The sequence below is a fragment of the Macadamia integrifolia genome, chromosome 10 (genome assembly GCF_013358625.1).
Source record: "Macadamia integrifolia cultivar HAES 741 chromosome 10, SCU_Mint_v3, whole genome shotgun sequence".
NCBI classification, from domain to species: Eukaryota; Viridiplantae; Streptophyta; class Magnoliopsida; order Proteales; family Proteaceae; genus Macadamia; species Macadamia integrifolia.
This window is the reverse complement of record NC_056566.1, coordinates 6,134,927-6,147,509: the sequence shown is the minus strand read 5'-3', so window position 1 is coordinate 6,147,509 and position 12,583 is coordinate 6,134,927. Positions and strand designations below refer to the sequence as shown.

At 37.6% G+C, this 12,583-nt stretch overlaps 1 protein-coding gene across 1 annotated transcript in view; it reads right to left on the bottom strand.

The window, feature by feature from the left end:
- LOC122091595 (tRNA (adenine(58)-N(1))-methyltransferase non-catalytic subunit trm6) overlaps positions 1-12,070 on the bottom strand; it is a 27,230-nt gene extending 15,160 nt beyond the window's left edge. The window contains exons 1-6 of the mRNA XM_042661611.1: positions 11,665-12,070; positions 11,437-11,564; positions 5,524-5,641; positions 5,227-5,308; positions 5,083-5,153; positions 4,772-4,797 (exon numbers count right to left, since the gene is read on the bottom strand). Coding sequence (XP_042517545.1) covers positions 4,772-4,797; positions 5,083-5,153; positions 5,227-5,308; positions 5,524-5,641; positions 11,437-11,564; positions 11,665-11,807 — 568 coding nt within the window. The 5' untranslated portion in view covers positions 11,808-12,070. The remainder of the gene's footprint in view (positions 1-4,771; positions 4,798-5,082; positions 5,154-5,226; positions 5,309-5,523; positions 5,642-11,436; positions 11,565-11,664) is intronic.
- Between the last annotated feature and the right edge of the window lie 513 nt (positions 12,071-12,583).

Below are 12,583 nucleotides of genomic sequence, written 5' to 3'. Positions count from 1 at the left end.
TGGACCTGGTAGTAGTGGGGTTGATAATATAAGCACGGCTGCATATGATCCATCCAAAGACCCAACCAGGAAGGCCAAATCAAATGACCCTGGGTGGAAGTATGGGTATTGGCCTGACCTGTCAGACAAGAACCTTGTTAAATGCACTCTTTGTGGAAAACCTCAAGTGTGGAATTAAAAGGTTAAAGCAACATTTGGTGGGTGGATATGGAGATGTTGCTAAGTGTACCAAGACAACTGTAGCGATTGCTACAGAGATGAATGCAGCTCTTATGCGCAATAAGAAGAAAAGGATGCAAGATATTTTGGATGATGATGATGTTGATGTTGATGTTGATGCTGATGTTGGTGCTGGTGTTGGTGCTGGTGCTGGTGCTGGTGTTGGTGCTGATGTTGATATAGAAGTTGAAGGTCAAAGACAGTCTAGTAGGACTCCTTCTACAACCTCTAGACTTATTCCTAGCTCTGGGACATTTGCTAAGAAAAAGAAAGTAGTCATTCAACCACAAGTAAGGGGCCCCATGGATGCTCATGTTAGACGGACTCCTGAGCAAGTGGTTGCTGAGAGGCATCTTAAAGGTAGTACTCAGACTACTATAGAGAACCGGTTTAGATCAGCGGAAGAAAAAAAGAGAGTTGATAATCACATTGTTGACTGGGTTTATCAGTGTGGTATTCCATTCAATGCTCTTAAGTCAAGGAGGTTTGAGGTGATGGTAGAATCTATTGCACAGTACGGGTCAGGATATAAGCCCCCAAGTTATCATGAAGTGAGAGTGCCATTGTTAAAGGCAGCAAAGGATAGAACTGCAGAGATGAAGAATAAATATGAAGAGTATTGGAAGCAGTATGGGTGCACTCTAATGACTGGTGGGCGGACTGATAAAGAGGAAGGCATTTAATTAATTTCCTCGTTAACTGTCGAGAGGGGACTTATTTCATGGAATCTGTTGATGCATCTAGTATATCTCAAACTGCAGAGAAGTTGTTTGAATTGATTGACAACAAAGTTCAAGAAATTGGTGAGGACTATGTTGTGCAAGTTGTGTCAGATAATGCATCGGCTTATAAATTAGCCGGTACAATGCTGATGCAGAAGAGGACAAGCTGTATTGGACTCCTTGTGCAGCGCATTGCATTGACCTGATGTTGGAGGAAATAGGATTCTTGAATTCTAATAGGACTGTGATAAGTAAGGCAAAAAAAGTAACCAACTTCATCTACAGGCACACACGCATTCTTGATGCAATGAGGGCTAGAACAAATGGGAGGGATCTTGTGAGGACAGCAGCTACTAGATTTGCAACTACATTTCTGACACTTCAAAGCTTGTTAAAACATAGAGATGACTTGAGACATTTGTTTATTTCTGAAGAATGGACTAGTTCTAATTTGGCAAAGACCGAAGCTGGGAAGAAAGTGGTTGAGACGGTGGTTGCGGTAGCATTTTGGAATGGTGTGGAAAATTGTCTTAGAGCTTCAAAGCCACTTCTTACTGTCTTGAGGATTGTGGATGGTGATGAGAGGCCTTCTATGCCTGAGGTTCAATTTGCCATGGATGAGGCAAAAAAGAAAATAAAAGAAAATTTTAGAGATAAAGAAAGGCAATACAAGAAATTGTTGGATATTGTTAATAGGCATTGGGAGATTCAGATGGGGCGTCCTTTGTATGGAGCAGCACTATTTCTTAATCCTGGCAAATTTTTTTCTTATAAGGAAGGTGATGATGGTGGCTACCAAATTATATCTTCTCTACAGCTTGCATTTAATGAAGCCATTGAAAGAATAATACATGAACCAGCTTTACAAGACAAGATAAATACTCAAGCCACTTTGTATAGATATTCTCGAGGTGGTTTTGCCTCGGATATGGCAATTAGATCACGGGCAACCATGAGTCCTAGTAAGTAGAGTTCATTGTTTAATGTTTAGTTGTTTTGCTTGTGTGATATATTAAATATCAATCTAACTATTTTTATATATATTTATTTTTTATAGTTAATTGGTGGGGTTCATTTGGAGGTCATGCTTTTGAGCTTTCAAAGATTGCAAGACGTATTCTAGGGCTTTGTTGCTCCTCTTCTGGTTGCGAGCGCAACTGGAGCACATTTGAGTTTGTAAGTAGCTGGGTTCAAGTCTCTATTTCATATTTTAGACTTTTTATTTTTGGAACAATAACTTTGTTTGTTGTTCTCTATTGTTTATGAATTCAGATTCATACCAAGAAGAGGAATAGGCTGGAACATCAACGTTTGAATGATCTAGTCTATGTTCAATACAATCGCCGCCTAGAAGAAAGGTTTCAAGAAAGACGTCTCCTCAACAGAAATTATGATCCACTTGTGCTTGATGAACTGGATTGGAGTAGTGAGTGGATGATTGGCGAGCAAGTGGATGATGTAGTCCATTCCGATGCTGATCTCACATGGGACGTTGCTGGTAGAGCAATGGGGGCAACAATGGAGGGGCCCAATCGACCCAGGAGAGCTCAATCATCAACCTCTAGAGGAAATTTGTGCTACACACGCCGTGGTAGAGGGAGGGCTGTTGGGGAGTCATCAGAATCAGATAGGGAAGAAGATTTGGAAGAAGAGGATGATGTGAATGATGACTTGGATGTCATAGATAACTTTGGTGAAAATGCAAATGTTTCTAGTGGACAACAAAGGAATCTGCCATCTGCTGATTTGTCGGATGATTATGATGATTAAGTTATTTGTGTTTGACTGTTTGAGTGTTTGGATTTTATATATTGTTTAAACTTTAAACTTTGAACTTGGATGATTAGTTAAGTTTTTTTTTTATGTTGAGTTCATTTGCTATCAAGCTTTATTGCTTCAGTAAGTCACTAATAGCTTAACAGGTTAGCCACTTATCTCATCATTTGATCTAATGATTCTATTTTTTGGTTTCCAAATATATATTTCTCATTCTGTCATTCATACATGATATATTGACATATATACCTTTTACTTTGTTCAGGTTGCTCACTCACTTCCAATCATTACTTTCAAGCTTCAATCACAGGTTAGCCTTTTACTTTTTACTTTTGTGTGATGTACATGTTGATTTTTTACTTTCAAGCTTCATTTTCCCCTATATTTAGTAATCAAAAGAATGCTCCTTGATTGTTTGTCCCTATGCCACACGTGACAACTATGTTGATGAGTGATGAATTGATGTATAATTGTATAAGTCAATAATTTATGTTGATTTTTGATGACATGATATGGCTATGTTGATTTTTTTGATGATTTGATGTTACTTAATGTTTGTTTTATATGTTATAGGGTATATATTCTAGGCTTGTAGCATGCTAAATAACTTTAAAAAATAGGAAAAATAAAAAAGTAGCATATTAAATAATTTTAGAAAATAGAAAAAATAAAAAATGACACACGGGCGATTTGACCGCCATGGCAACGCCAAAATGGGCGATTAATCGCCAAATCGATTAGCCACCCCTCCACCGCCTTGGATCGATTTGACGCCGTGACAACTATGCTTATAACAAAAAATAAAAAGGAGGAAAGGGACATGCCGCATCAAGACAGAATAAATGGAGGCATGTCTTTGATAATAAATTCAGCAACTATTTGTCATGTCAATAGCATTATCAATTTATCATCAGAGTCTTGGTGGACAATGGGTTTGTTGTGGTCATGTAAAGTTGTAAACATGTCAGATGAATTGTCAACATATGTCAACCAAGACCAAGAAAAACAAAGAACTCAATTTTGCTTCAAAGAAAGGTGACTGGGCATAAATGACCTGCCCTTCCGATCCATACAATCAAATATAAAGCATTGAAGTATACAATATACATGTTGTGGTTTGTCACAGGACATGGTAGGAAGATACCCCAAAACAATCATCTCTGTCAATTCATTCTGTTATCAATAATTTTGGAGAGACTGAGCCCATAGTTGTCAAGGCATCACCTAGGCGTCCAGGTGTCTTGGTCACCTTGCTCGCTTCGGTCACCTTGGTCTCCTAGGCGAGAGCCTTGGTAGCCTTGTTGGTGTCACCCAACGAACCTCGCTTGAAAATCTCAGCCTTGCCTAGAAACAACGATTTCTGAAGCAAGGTTGGGGCTAGGTCTAACCTCCCTCTCCAACACCTTGGGTCACCTAGACACCGGGACAACTATGATTGAGCCAGACATTACCCATAGAATTAAAAGTTGGCAATTGAACTAGTCAACCAGATATGACTGTTTGAGGGAACTTGTAGGATGGCAACAAGAACAACTTTGTTAAATGAAACAGAATAAGAACATATATAAGCTAATGGACTAGGACACCAGAAATTAGAAATAGAACATCCAAAGGAACCTGTGAGGCAGAAACAACAGATGATTAAAACAAATAGTCAATTACAAAGATTTGGAAGAAGCACTACAGGAGAAGAATGCAGGTTTTAGAAGGGTGAAGCAGGCTGCAAAGCAGTGGATTGAAGATACAAATAAAAAGTGAGATGTAACATATCAGATGAATAATGGGATACAATACTCGATCAGGTATCAAAGGAGATGGCTTGGTCATGTGCAACAAAGACCAATGACAAAGCCAATGAGAAGGAAATCTCTCGTGCAACATAAAGCCCCTAAATGGGTGAGAAGCTTGCAAAGCAAACGGTTGAGGAAGTGAAACTTCAAAGGAAGAATGGATGCTATCTAGGATTCAAGTAGTTTAAAAGGTAATAGTTTCTGAATTTGACCATGATAATAAATGGCAGATCTAAATACAGGATACATGACTTCAGCCCAGACCATCAAGGCCATGTATGCATTCAATCCTGAAAATTGGAAAAGATCAATATGAAACTATATAAAATGGCAATATCTATGAGCAAGTCATTCCTTATTCTGACGACTGCTGCAATAGTACTAGCCTACTAGAGCTCATGGTGGAAACCGGATAAGAAGAGAAATATAAAGGAAGTGCTTGTGATAGCGGTAGGGTAATATAATTCAAAGGTCCTTTTGAAACTCTAAAAGCTGCCACTTGGCATTAGTGCAAGACAGGCTTTTTTTTTTTTTAGTAAATACTCCAAACTGAGAAAGTGAAATTCATATGTTACCTTCGAGCAAAAGGTCGCCTCACTAACACTCTAGGAGCATATTTCTTTTGTTTCTTAAGTCTATATTTCTCCTGCAGATGAAGTCAAACTCAGCACAATTTCAAAATAAATCTGAGTTTTGAAATGAAATAAACTAGGACTCACTTGTGAAAACAAAGTTTTCTTCTCAAATGTTGAGCTGTTAGCTATTAATGCTTCAACTATCTGATCACCCGTTGCACCATCTCTGCATTCAAACTAACAGGCATTAGCAACAATGTGAACAGGCAGAACAGCAACACATTTACAATAACCATTTACAAGCAACAAAAGTTTCCATGCCAATAAATCCATAGAAAAATTACATCCCATGGTTAGATGAGGATTTTGCTAAACCAGTGCTCCACAGCTTTTAGGAAAATTGGGCAAAGGTAAGTATTAAAATGGTTGGGTTTTCCTAACCTCCGCAATGCCTCTATATCTTCACCAGAAAGACTTTGGGCTTTATTATCATCAACTAATGATCTATTATCTCTGGACTCGTCTTTCAATAGGCAATCACCTTTTTCTTGAAGATCACCTGCACAGAAAGAAAAATCAGAACAGGTGTGGAACTGTGGATTTTCATTTTTCTGTCTCTACTTTTCTTTTCTTTTTCTTTTCTTCTTCTTTTTTTTTTTTTTTTTTTTTTTTTAACTTTTTTGGTGGGGTGGTTATCCATGGTAACAACAGAAGGTGATGTTTCCAAAAATCACAAGACAAATCTGTGCCATCCATTTTTATGTTTTTTTAAATCTTAAACATCTATTCCCACTCAGATTTGGGAGAGTGCACAGAAATGTCTAGATTACTGGTACACATGCGCGAACATACACGGGATGTATGCCAACACAAAAGAGGGTATTGATTGAAATAGACTCTGAAATTTGATACATGGCTAATCTAGACCATGTCCTCTCTATCCAACAGTCGGAATGGACACATCATCTGTCCACGTGGCAGAATAAACATCTGTCTTGTGACATTTGGAAAAATAACAGACCCTTGTGACAATAATAATTTGCCTTTTTTCAGTTGGGACAGGGGAAGCAATGTATTGTTGAAAAAGAAAATAGCAATAGTTGATAAAATCAGAGAAATCTGTAGCCCTAAATACTTTTCCACGGAAATTAGTGGCAACCACTCAAAAAAACCAGCTCTGAGAAAAAGTATTCAAATTATGATCATCAATGACATCTGAGTTAAACACACAATGCTGAAGACATGAAAAAAGGTCAGAACATTTTTCTTCATGTATCTTTCCTGTTATCTATCAGAACCTTATCTATATTGCCGATGAACAGAAAATGGAGAACAATTCTAATCTGTCCAAAAAAATTGCGAAGTTTTTCCAGAACCTAGTTTCCTAAAATGGAATATGATCTGAACAGTTTAAGAAAAGAATTTGGAAAAATAAGTTTAAAAAAAAAAAAAATTCCTTCGACATATAATGACATAAATAGCTACTTCCATTTATATGGAATACTTCCAATTTCAAAAAAATAAAATAAAATAAAAAGAAGAAGAAAAGAAGAAGAAGCGCATTTGTAACATGGTTCAAAGACCAATACCTTGATGCTGTTAAACGTAGGGTATAGGAATTTATTTATTTGGGTTTTTTTGTAGTTTGAAATTTCTTTCATTATCGATTAGGAGATTAAGTCCAATTTAGTGTCGAATTCTGGTTTGGTTTCAATAAGAATTAAGATTGTTTGAGGCTATATATATATATATATATATATATACTATCATGTAACCATCGTAACATTCAGATTATTGAATCGAGTGAAAGTTGGGTTTGAGCCACCTTCACAGCTGTGGAGTGGGTCAGTAACCAGGGAAATACTATTAATCTTTGGGCTGCTGAATTTGAACAATTGTTGCTTGCGGTTTAGAGGGTGGGTTGCAGGATAGGAATCTCTGTTTGATCCATGCTAATTTGGGAGGATTCCACCACCTTAAATGTAGCCAGTTACTGCTGGTTTACTATGCAAGTTGCAAAGAAGGCAAAGAGATCTTCTTATTCTTATATGCTACTAAGACCCAATTTCTTTTAATTAAGGGAGCCATTCTTAAATTTGTTTCACTATTCTGTTCTTTGTCTGAAATTCTAAAATCCCTTTCCTTTCGACTTTAATTATCAATAAGTCCATATTGTTGTTTCCTTTTATTCAGAGGCCCTGAACTCCAACTTATTTATAAATCTGTCATTATATTCTTAAATTGAATATTTCTCATTGTTGTGGGCCCACAGAAAACTTTATTGAACCCCAGGATAGTTGGCAAGGCGGCGCCTTGGCAACTAGGCGATTTGCCTAGGGCCTAGGCGGATATCGCCTTATGTTTTGAGCACTTATTTATGCCAAATATCATCTAAGTAAATGTTTTTATAAGATTTACGAAAGATATTATTCATAAATAAGCAAATACCCCCTATTGAATCTAACAAAAAAAGTTTAAAAATCAACCCCCCAGTCCTAAGAACAAAAACATGATTTTTTGTGGTACGGGCGATTTCAGCTTTCAAATGCTAGAGTTTTTCTCAATTCTGAAAATTTTATAAATCTTACCATGGTAAAACATTGCTAAAACCAAAAGTCCAGTAAAATAATCTTTTTTTTTATGTCCATAAATTATTTTCATTCAGGCGATTTTAACAGCATTCGCACACTTTAAAATAAGTTTCATTGGAACGTAACTTCGTCATTACAACTCAGATTTAAGTAATCTTAGACTTATTGGAAAGCTGATTTTCTGTTGTACATAATGCAAAAAGTCTCATGTAAAAATAAAATCATTTGACCAATCAAACTTATTATAGAACAAGAGCATTTCTCTAAATATTGATTTTTTATGATTTGATGTGGCTTAATGTTGATTTTTTATGATACAAAGTATATGTAACATAATGTTAGAAAAGATGGAAAATAAAAAATAACACTTGGTTGCCTTAGGCGCCTTGTTCGCCTTAAGGCAGGCAACTTGTCACCTAAGCACTTATGCAACCATCCAACGCCATGGTTAGCCTTGCCGACTACCCGCTTAGTCAGCCCTCCAACGCCTTGGTTCACCTTGGTGCCGTGCCAACTATGAATCGATGATTGCATCAATTGCTAGCGTTGCAAGAAATTCTTGTGCAACTCTCACTAAGACTCTTACCTTTATGAAGAGAACCAAAAAGAGAGTAACCAAGATCATCTACACAAGTTCCATAATTTGGTACTCTACGGATTGTGAATACGCCTCCAAGACAGCAACCCGAGCTAGTTAATCCACAAGATGTCATATGACAATTCTAGATAGGGATTACAGCATCAAGGTCAAGGTTCAAGAGTTCGATAATAAGAAGAGACCTGAGGATTTTCTAGACTAGTTAACTAACGTCAAGAGGATTTTCACTAACAAGTCCTTTCCAAATGAAAGGAAATGCAAGATCATCCTCACTAAATCCACTTGTTATGCTTGTTCGTGGTGGGCTGACATGCTACACCAGAGACCTATTAGGTGACTGGGAGTCTGAGACCAGTAACAAATTAGGAGGTTATGAAGCAAATAATGAATGAAAACTTTGTTCCTTTTAATTTTAAAAGATGCCATTGCACAAGATGGTCAACTCCCACCAAGGTAATACAAATGTGGATACTTGTACCATGGAATTCCACAAATTGTCGTAAGTGCCAACTCCACGAGACCGATCAATAACAGATAATGAGGTACATCAGTGGGCTGAATATAGAGATCTGGTAAAAGGATGCTAATAAGGACTTCGTTAATGTGGCAATTGCACATGCCAATATCACCAAAGAAAAGTACAGTTATTAGGGTATGATCAAGACTTCTTCAACCTACACCCAGGACTGAAGAAAGTTAAGTTGAGCCCCGTAAGGCTGATAAAAAGAAGCCAGAGGCCTCCAAAGGTAGTGAGTGGCTAAAGAATACTATGTGCTGCAATTGCAATGCAAAATGCCACTTGGTAACGAGTGTCCCAAAATTACCCGTCCTCTAGCTATGGTTGAGCAACTATTGGAAAATGATGACAAGTAAGTTTATAAGGGTTATCCTCCTGATCCAAATGATGACCGCAATGATGGTCATGATGATGATGTTGAAGCTGACACAGGTAGTATTACTTTCTTCGCTAATGTTACTCTACTTTATGATGAGGATCCCATCATAGTGCATACACTTGTCGATATGGGAACGGAAGCCAACCTCATCTACGTAGACCTACGGGAGTTCCACAAGGCACTAGGATGAGGTAATCTCATGGACCATGGTTCCCAATCAGATCCAAGATTCGATAGTTGCTGTCATAATCACAGCTAGAGAGTGCGAAAGGCCAAGAAAAAACTAAGTGGAAGTGTATTTTCGATCCAAACTAAGCTTTTGATCAAAGCCAGTTGCTTGGACAAAGGTTGACGAATGATAGTTTCTCAGTCGGGCCTTTCCTAGTTCAAGCACTTAACCTCCCACAGAAGTAGCCTTTCAAGAAAATTTATATGCAAGGTTTTAGGCCAAACGAAAGAGAAAGTGTGTTAATCTATAATTTGGGTCACTTCAATGCTAGATGCCTTACCTAGTAGGCCCCTAGCACATTGTGATGTTCTCTTAGGCAACTATGGTAGCATAAGACTAGTGTTCTCTACAATGATGCACGGAACGCCATCAAGGTAAAACAAAGAGGGCATATGTTTCTAATGTTGCCTCATGCGTCGATAGAAATGCCTCGACAAAGACATTTCTTTCCTCCTCCAACTACGAGCTAAACTACTCTCCCGACTCATGAAGTTAAGTCCGAACATCATCCCCAAGAAATGTTTCACCTCATCGTTGAATTCATTACAAGGAAATCTAGGGTTCTCAATCTAACTCGACAAATTCAATTTCTAAGAGCGAGAGAGTTGATGCAGATAAACATAGGGTGTGGGAATTCATTTCTTTGGGTTATTTTGTGATTTGAATTTTCTTTCTTTATTGATTAGAAGATTTGAGTCCAATTTAGAGTCAAATTCTGTTTTGGGTTTCGATAACATTCAGATTATTGAATTGAATGAAAGTTGGATTTGAGCTACCTTCACGGCTGTCAGTCATGGGTATGTGACCAAGGAAATACTATTGATCCTTGGATTGCTGTATTGATCATTTGATCACTGGTGCTTGGGGTTTAAAAGATTGCAGGATAGGAATCTCACCTTGAAATCTCTGTTCAATCCATGCTAATTTGAGAGGATCCCACCGCCTAAAACATAGCCAGTTACCTATGGTTTACTCTGCCAAACATGAGGAAGAAGAAGGTATCTTCTTCTTATGTACTACTAAGACCACTTTCTCTTAATTACAGGTGAGCCCTTCTTCTTAAATTCGTTTCGTTCTTCCATTACATTCTCTATTTTAAAATTCCAAAAAATCCCTTTCCTTCGACTTTAATTATTGATACGTCTGTGGTTGATGTTTCCCTTTTATTCGAAGGCCCTAAACTTCAACTTATTCACGAATATTCAATTACATTCTTCAACTAAATAATTCTCATTATTGTGGCCCATAGCAAACCCATTCTTAGAGTTATTGAACCCAGGATCGAATCATACTTACTTGTAATAACGGCTACTTGATGTTCTCAATTGTAATTTTGTAACCAGGATTTCAATGAGCATTTCGGTTCATTAAGTTCAATAATAAAGATAAGATTTACACTCATGATGAACCAATAGTAATTGTGTTTAAACTGGTGCATAGACAATCAGAGAATTAAGTTGGACAAAACTCCATATAAAGTGGGTACACAGTTTATGTTTCAAAATGGTGGTCGAACATTGAAATAGTGACATAATAGAAGAAGAATAAACTCCAACTAAGAAAGAAAATCAAAAAACAAGCGACTGAATGTCCTTGGACAAATGTTGGCATAAATAATGTATCAATGGGAACATATTTTCAATGAAAATCACGAAAAATGCAGAATATTTTCAGGGGGGGTTTAGTTTCAAGGAGACTCATGTTTTGAAAAGTGCAAACTGAGTTATATAACAAGATAGGAAATAGTTCAAAGATGTAGATAGAAACAAAGACAAAGCCCACAGCCACCAGACACACACACCCAATCAAACAATAACACGAAAGTACTAGCATGCCAAACCCCTCCCGCACAAGTCGTAATCATGCTTTCTGCAACAGCCTGCCGTGCCAATCTTATAGCAAATCTACAACTAAATGTAGTATATGAGAGTTAAAAAACGTGGCTATTTGAATCTTTTCCATTTATGTTTTCAAAACTACGACTTCAAGAAGTAGTGGATTGAGAACGAATTGACAATGGAATCAGAATACCATACTGACCTTCAGCAGGTGCAATAACACGAGACAGATACGGCCCTTTCGACCCACTTTCTACTTGAAACAAAGAACCGAAAGGACAACCAATGAGAGGCTGAAGAGAGCATTTCACATTCCCAATTTTCACATTCCTGCAATCCAACATTTAATGCTTTTAAGCATCAATTGTTACTTAAATGACTGTTAACAGATGAGCACATACCAAGAATTTCGGAAAGCATATAGACTTACGAGCCAGCAGAAAGACGAGCAAAGACGAGACGGTCTCCATCATTGATGTCAAGCAAGACGCTACAACCTTCCCAAGTGATTCTAGGGTTTTGAATTGAACCTGTTTGCACACTTTGCACACTTTGCACACTAACCTCAGTCATATCTTTGATCTTCACTGAAGAAATAGTGATTGATTACAGTAGATGAGAAAGATCAAAACAGATTTTCAGAGCTTCTTGACTAGAATCCTTGCTTCTTGGCTGCCCAGGGATGGCCAGACCTGTCACTCTTTTTGAACTTCAACCTTATAAATCTTTCCGCCTCCACGTTTAGCGGTTTTCTGCTAAATGCCTCGATACGCTTTTGCGGGTCCTTCGGAGGGAGACGCAGGGTTTTCACTTTTTCACTTTCTCGTTTTAAACCTGAAAAAAAGGGTTTTTATATACAGAATTTGACGGTTCACGGTAAAACACAATCAATTTGACATTCTATGGTAAAGATTGCCTAATGTACATCTTTAGAGCATTTTCGCAGGGAGAGCAAAGTAGGAAACCGTATCAGAATCTTGGGGGCCAAAGCAAGCCATCAAATGTCTTTTTCCCTTGTGTTTTTGGTAGAGCCCTCAAATGTTTACAAATCAATGTGACGGGGGGAAATCACAAGGCTAATTTTTTTTTGTTGGGGTTCCACACAGATGGCGGAAATATTAATTTTTCTTATATATACTTCAGCATCTTTTCCTTGACGATTACTTTTTAAAGATGAGTTTTAACTTTGACAAATGGTATCAGAATCAATCAAGGTCTTATAGAGGTAAGGTGTGGGAACCTAGTGTGAGAAGTGAGTAGCCTGATCTAACATGTCCTTACCAGCGAGCTTTTTATAATGAGTTCTATCCAAGTACCTAACATTTCTTTCACTCATGGTGGAAATAAAA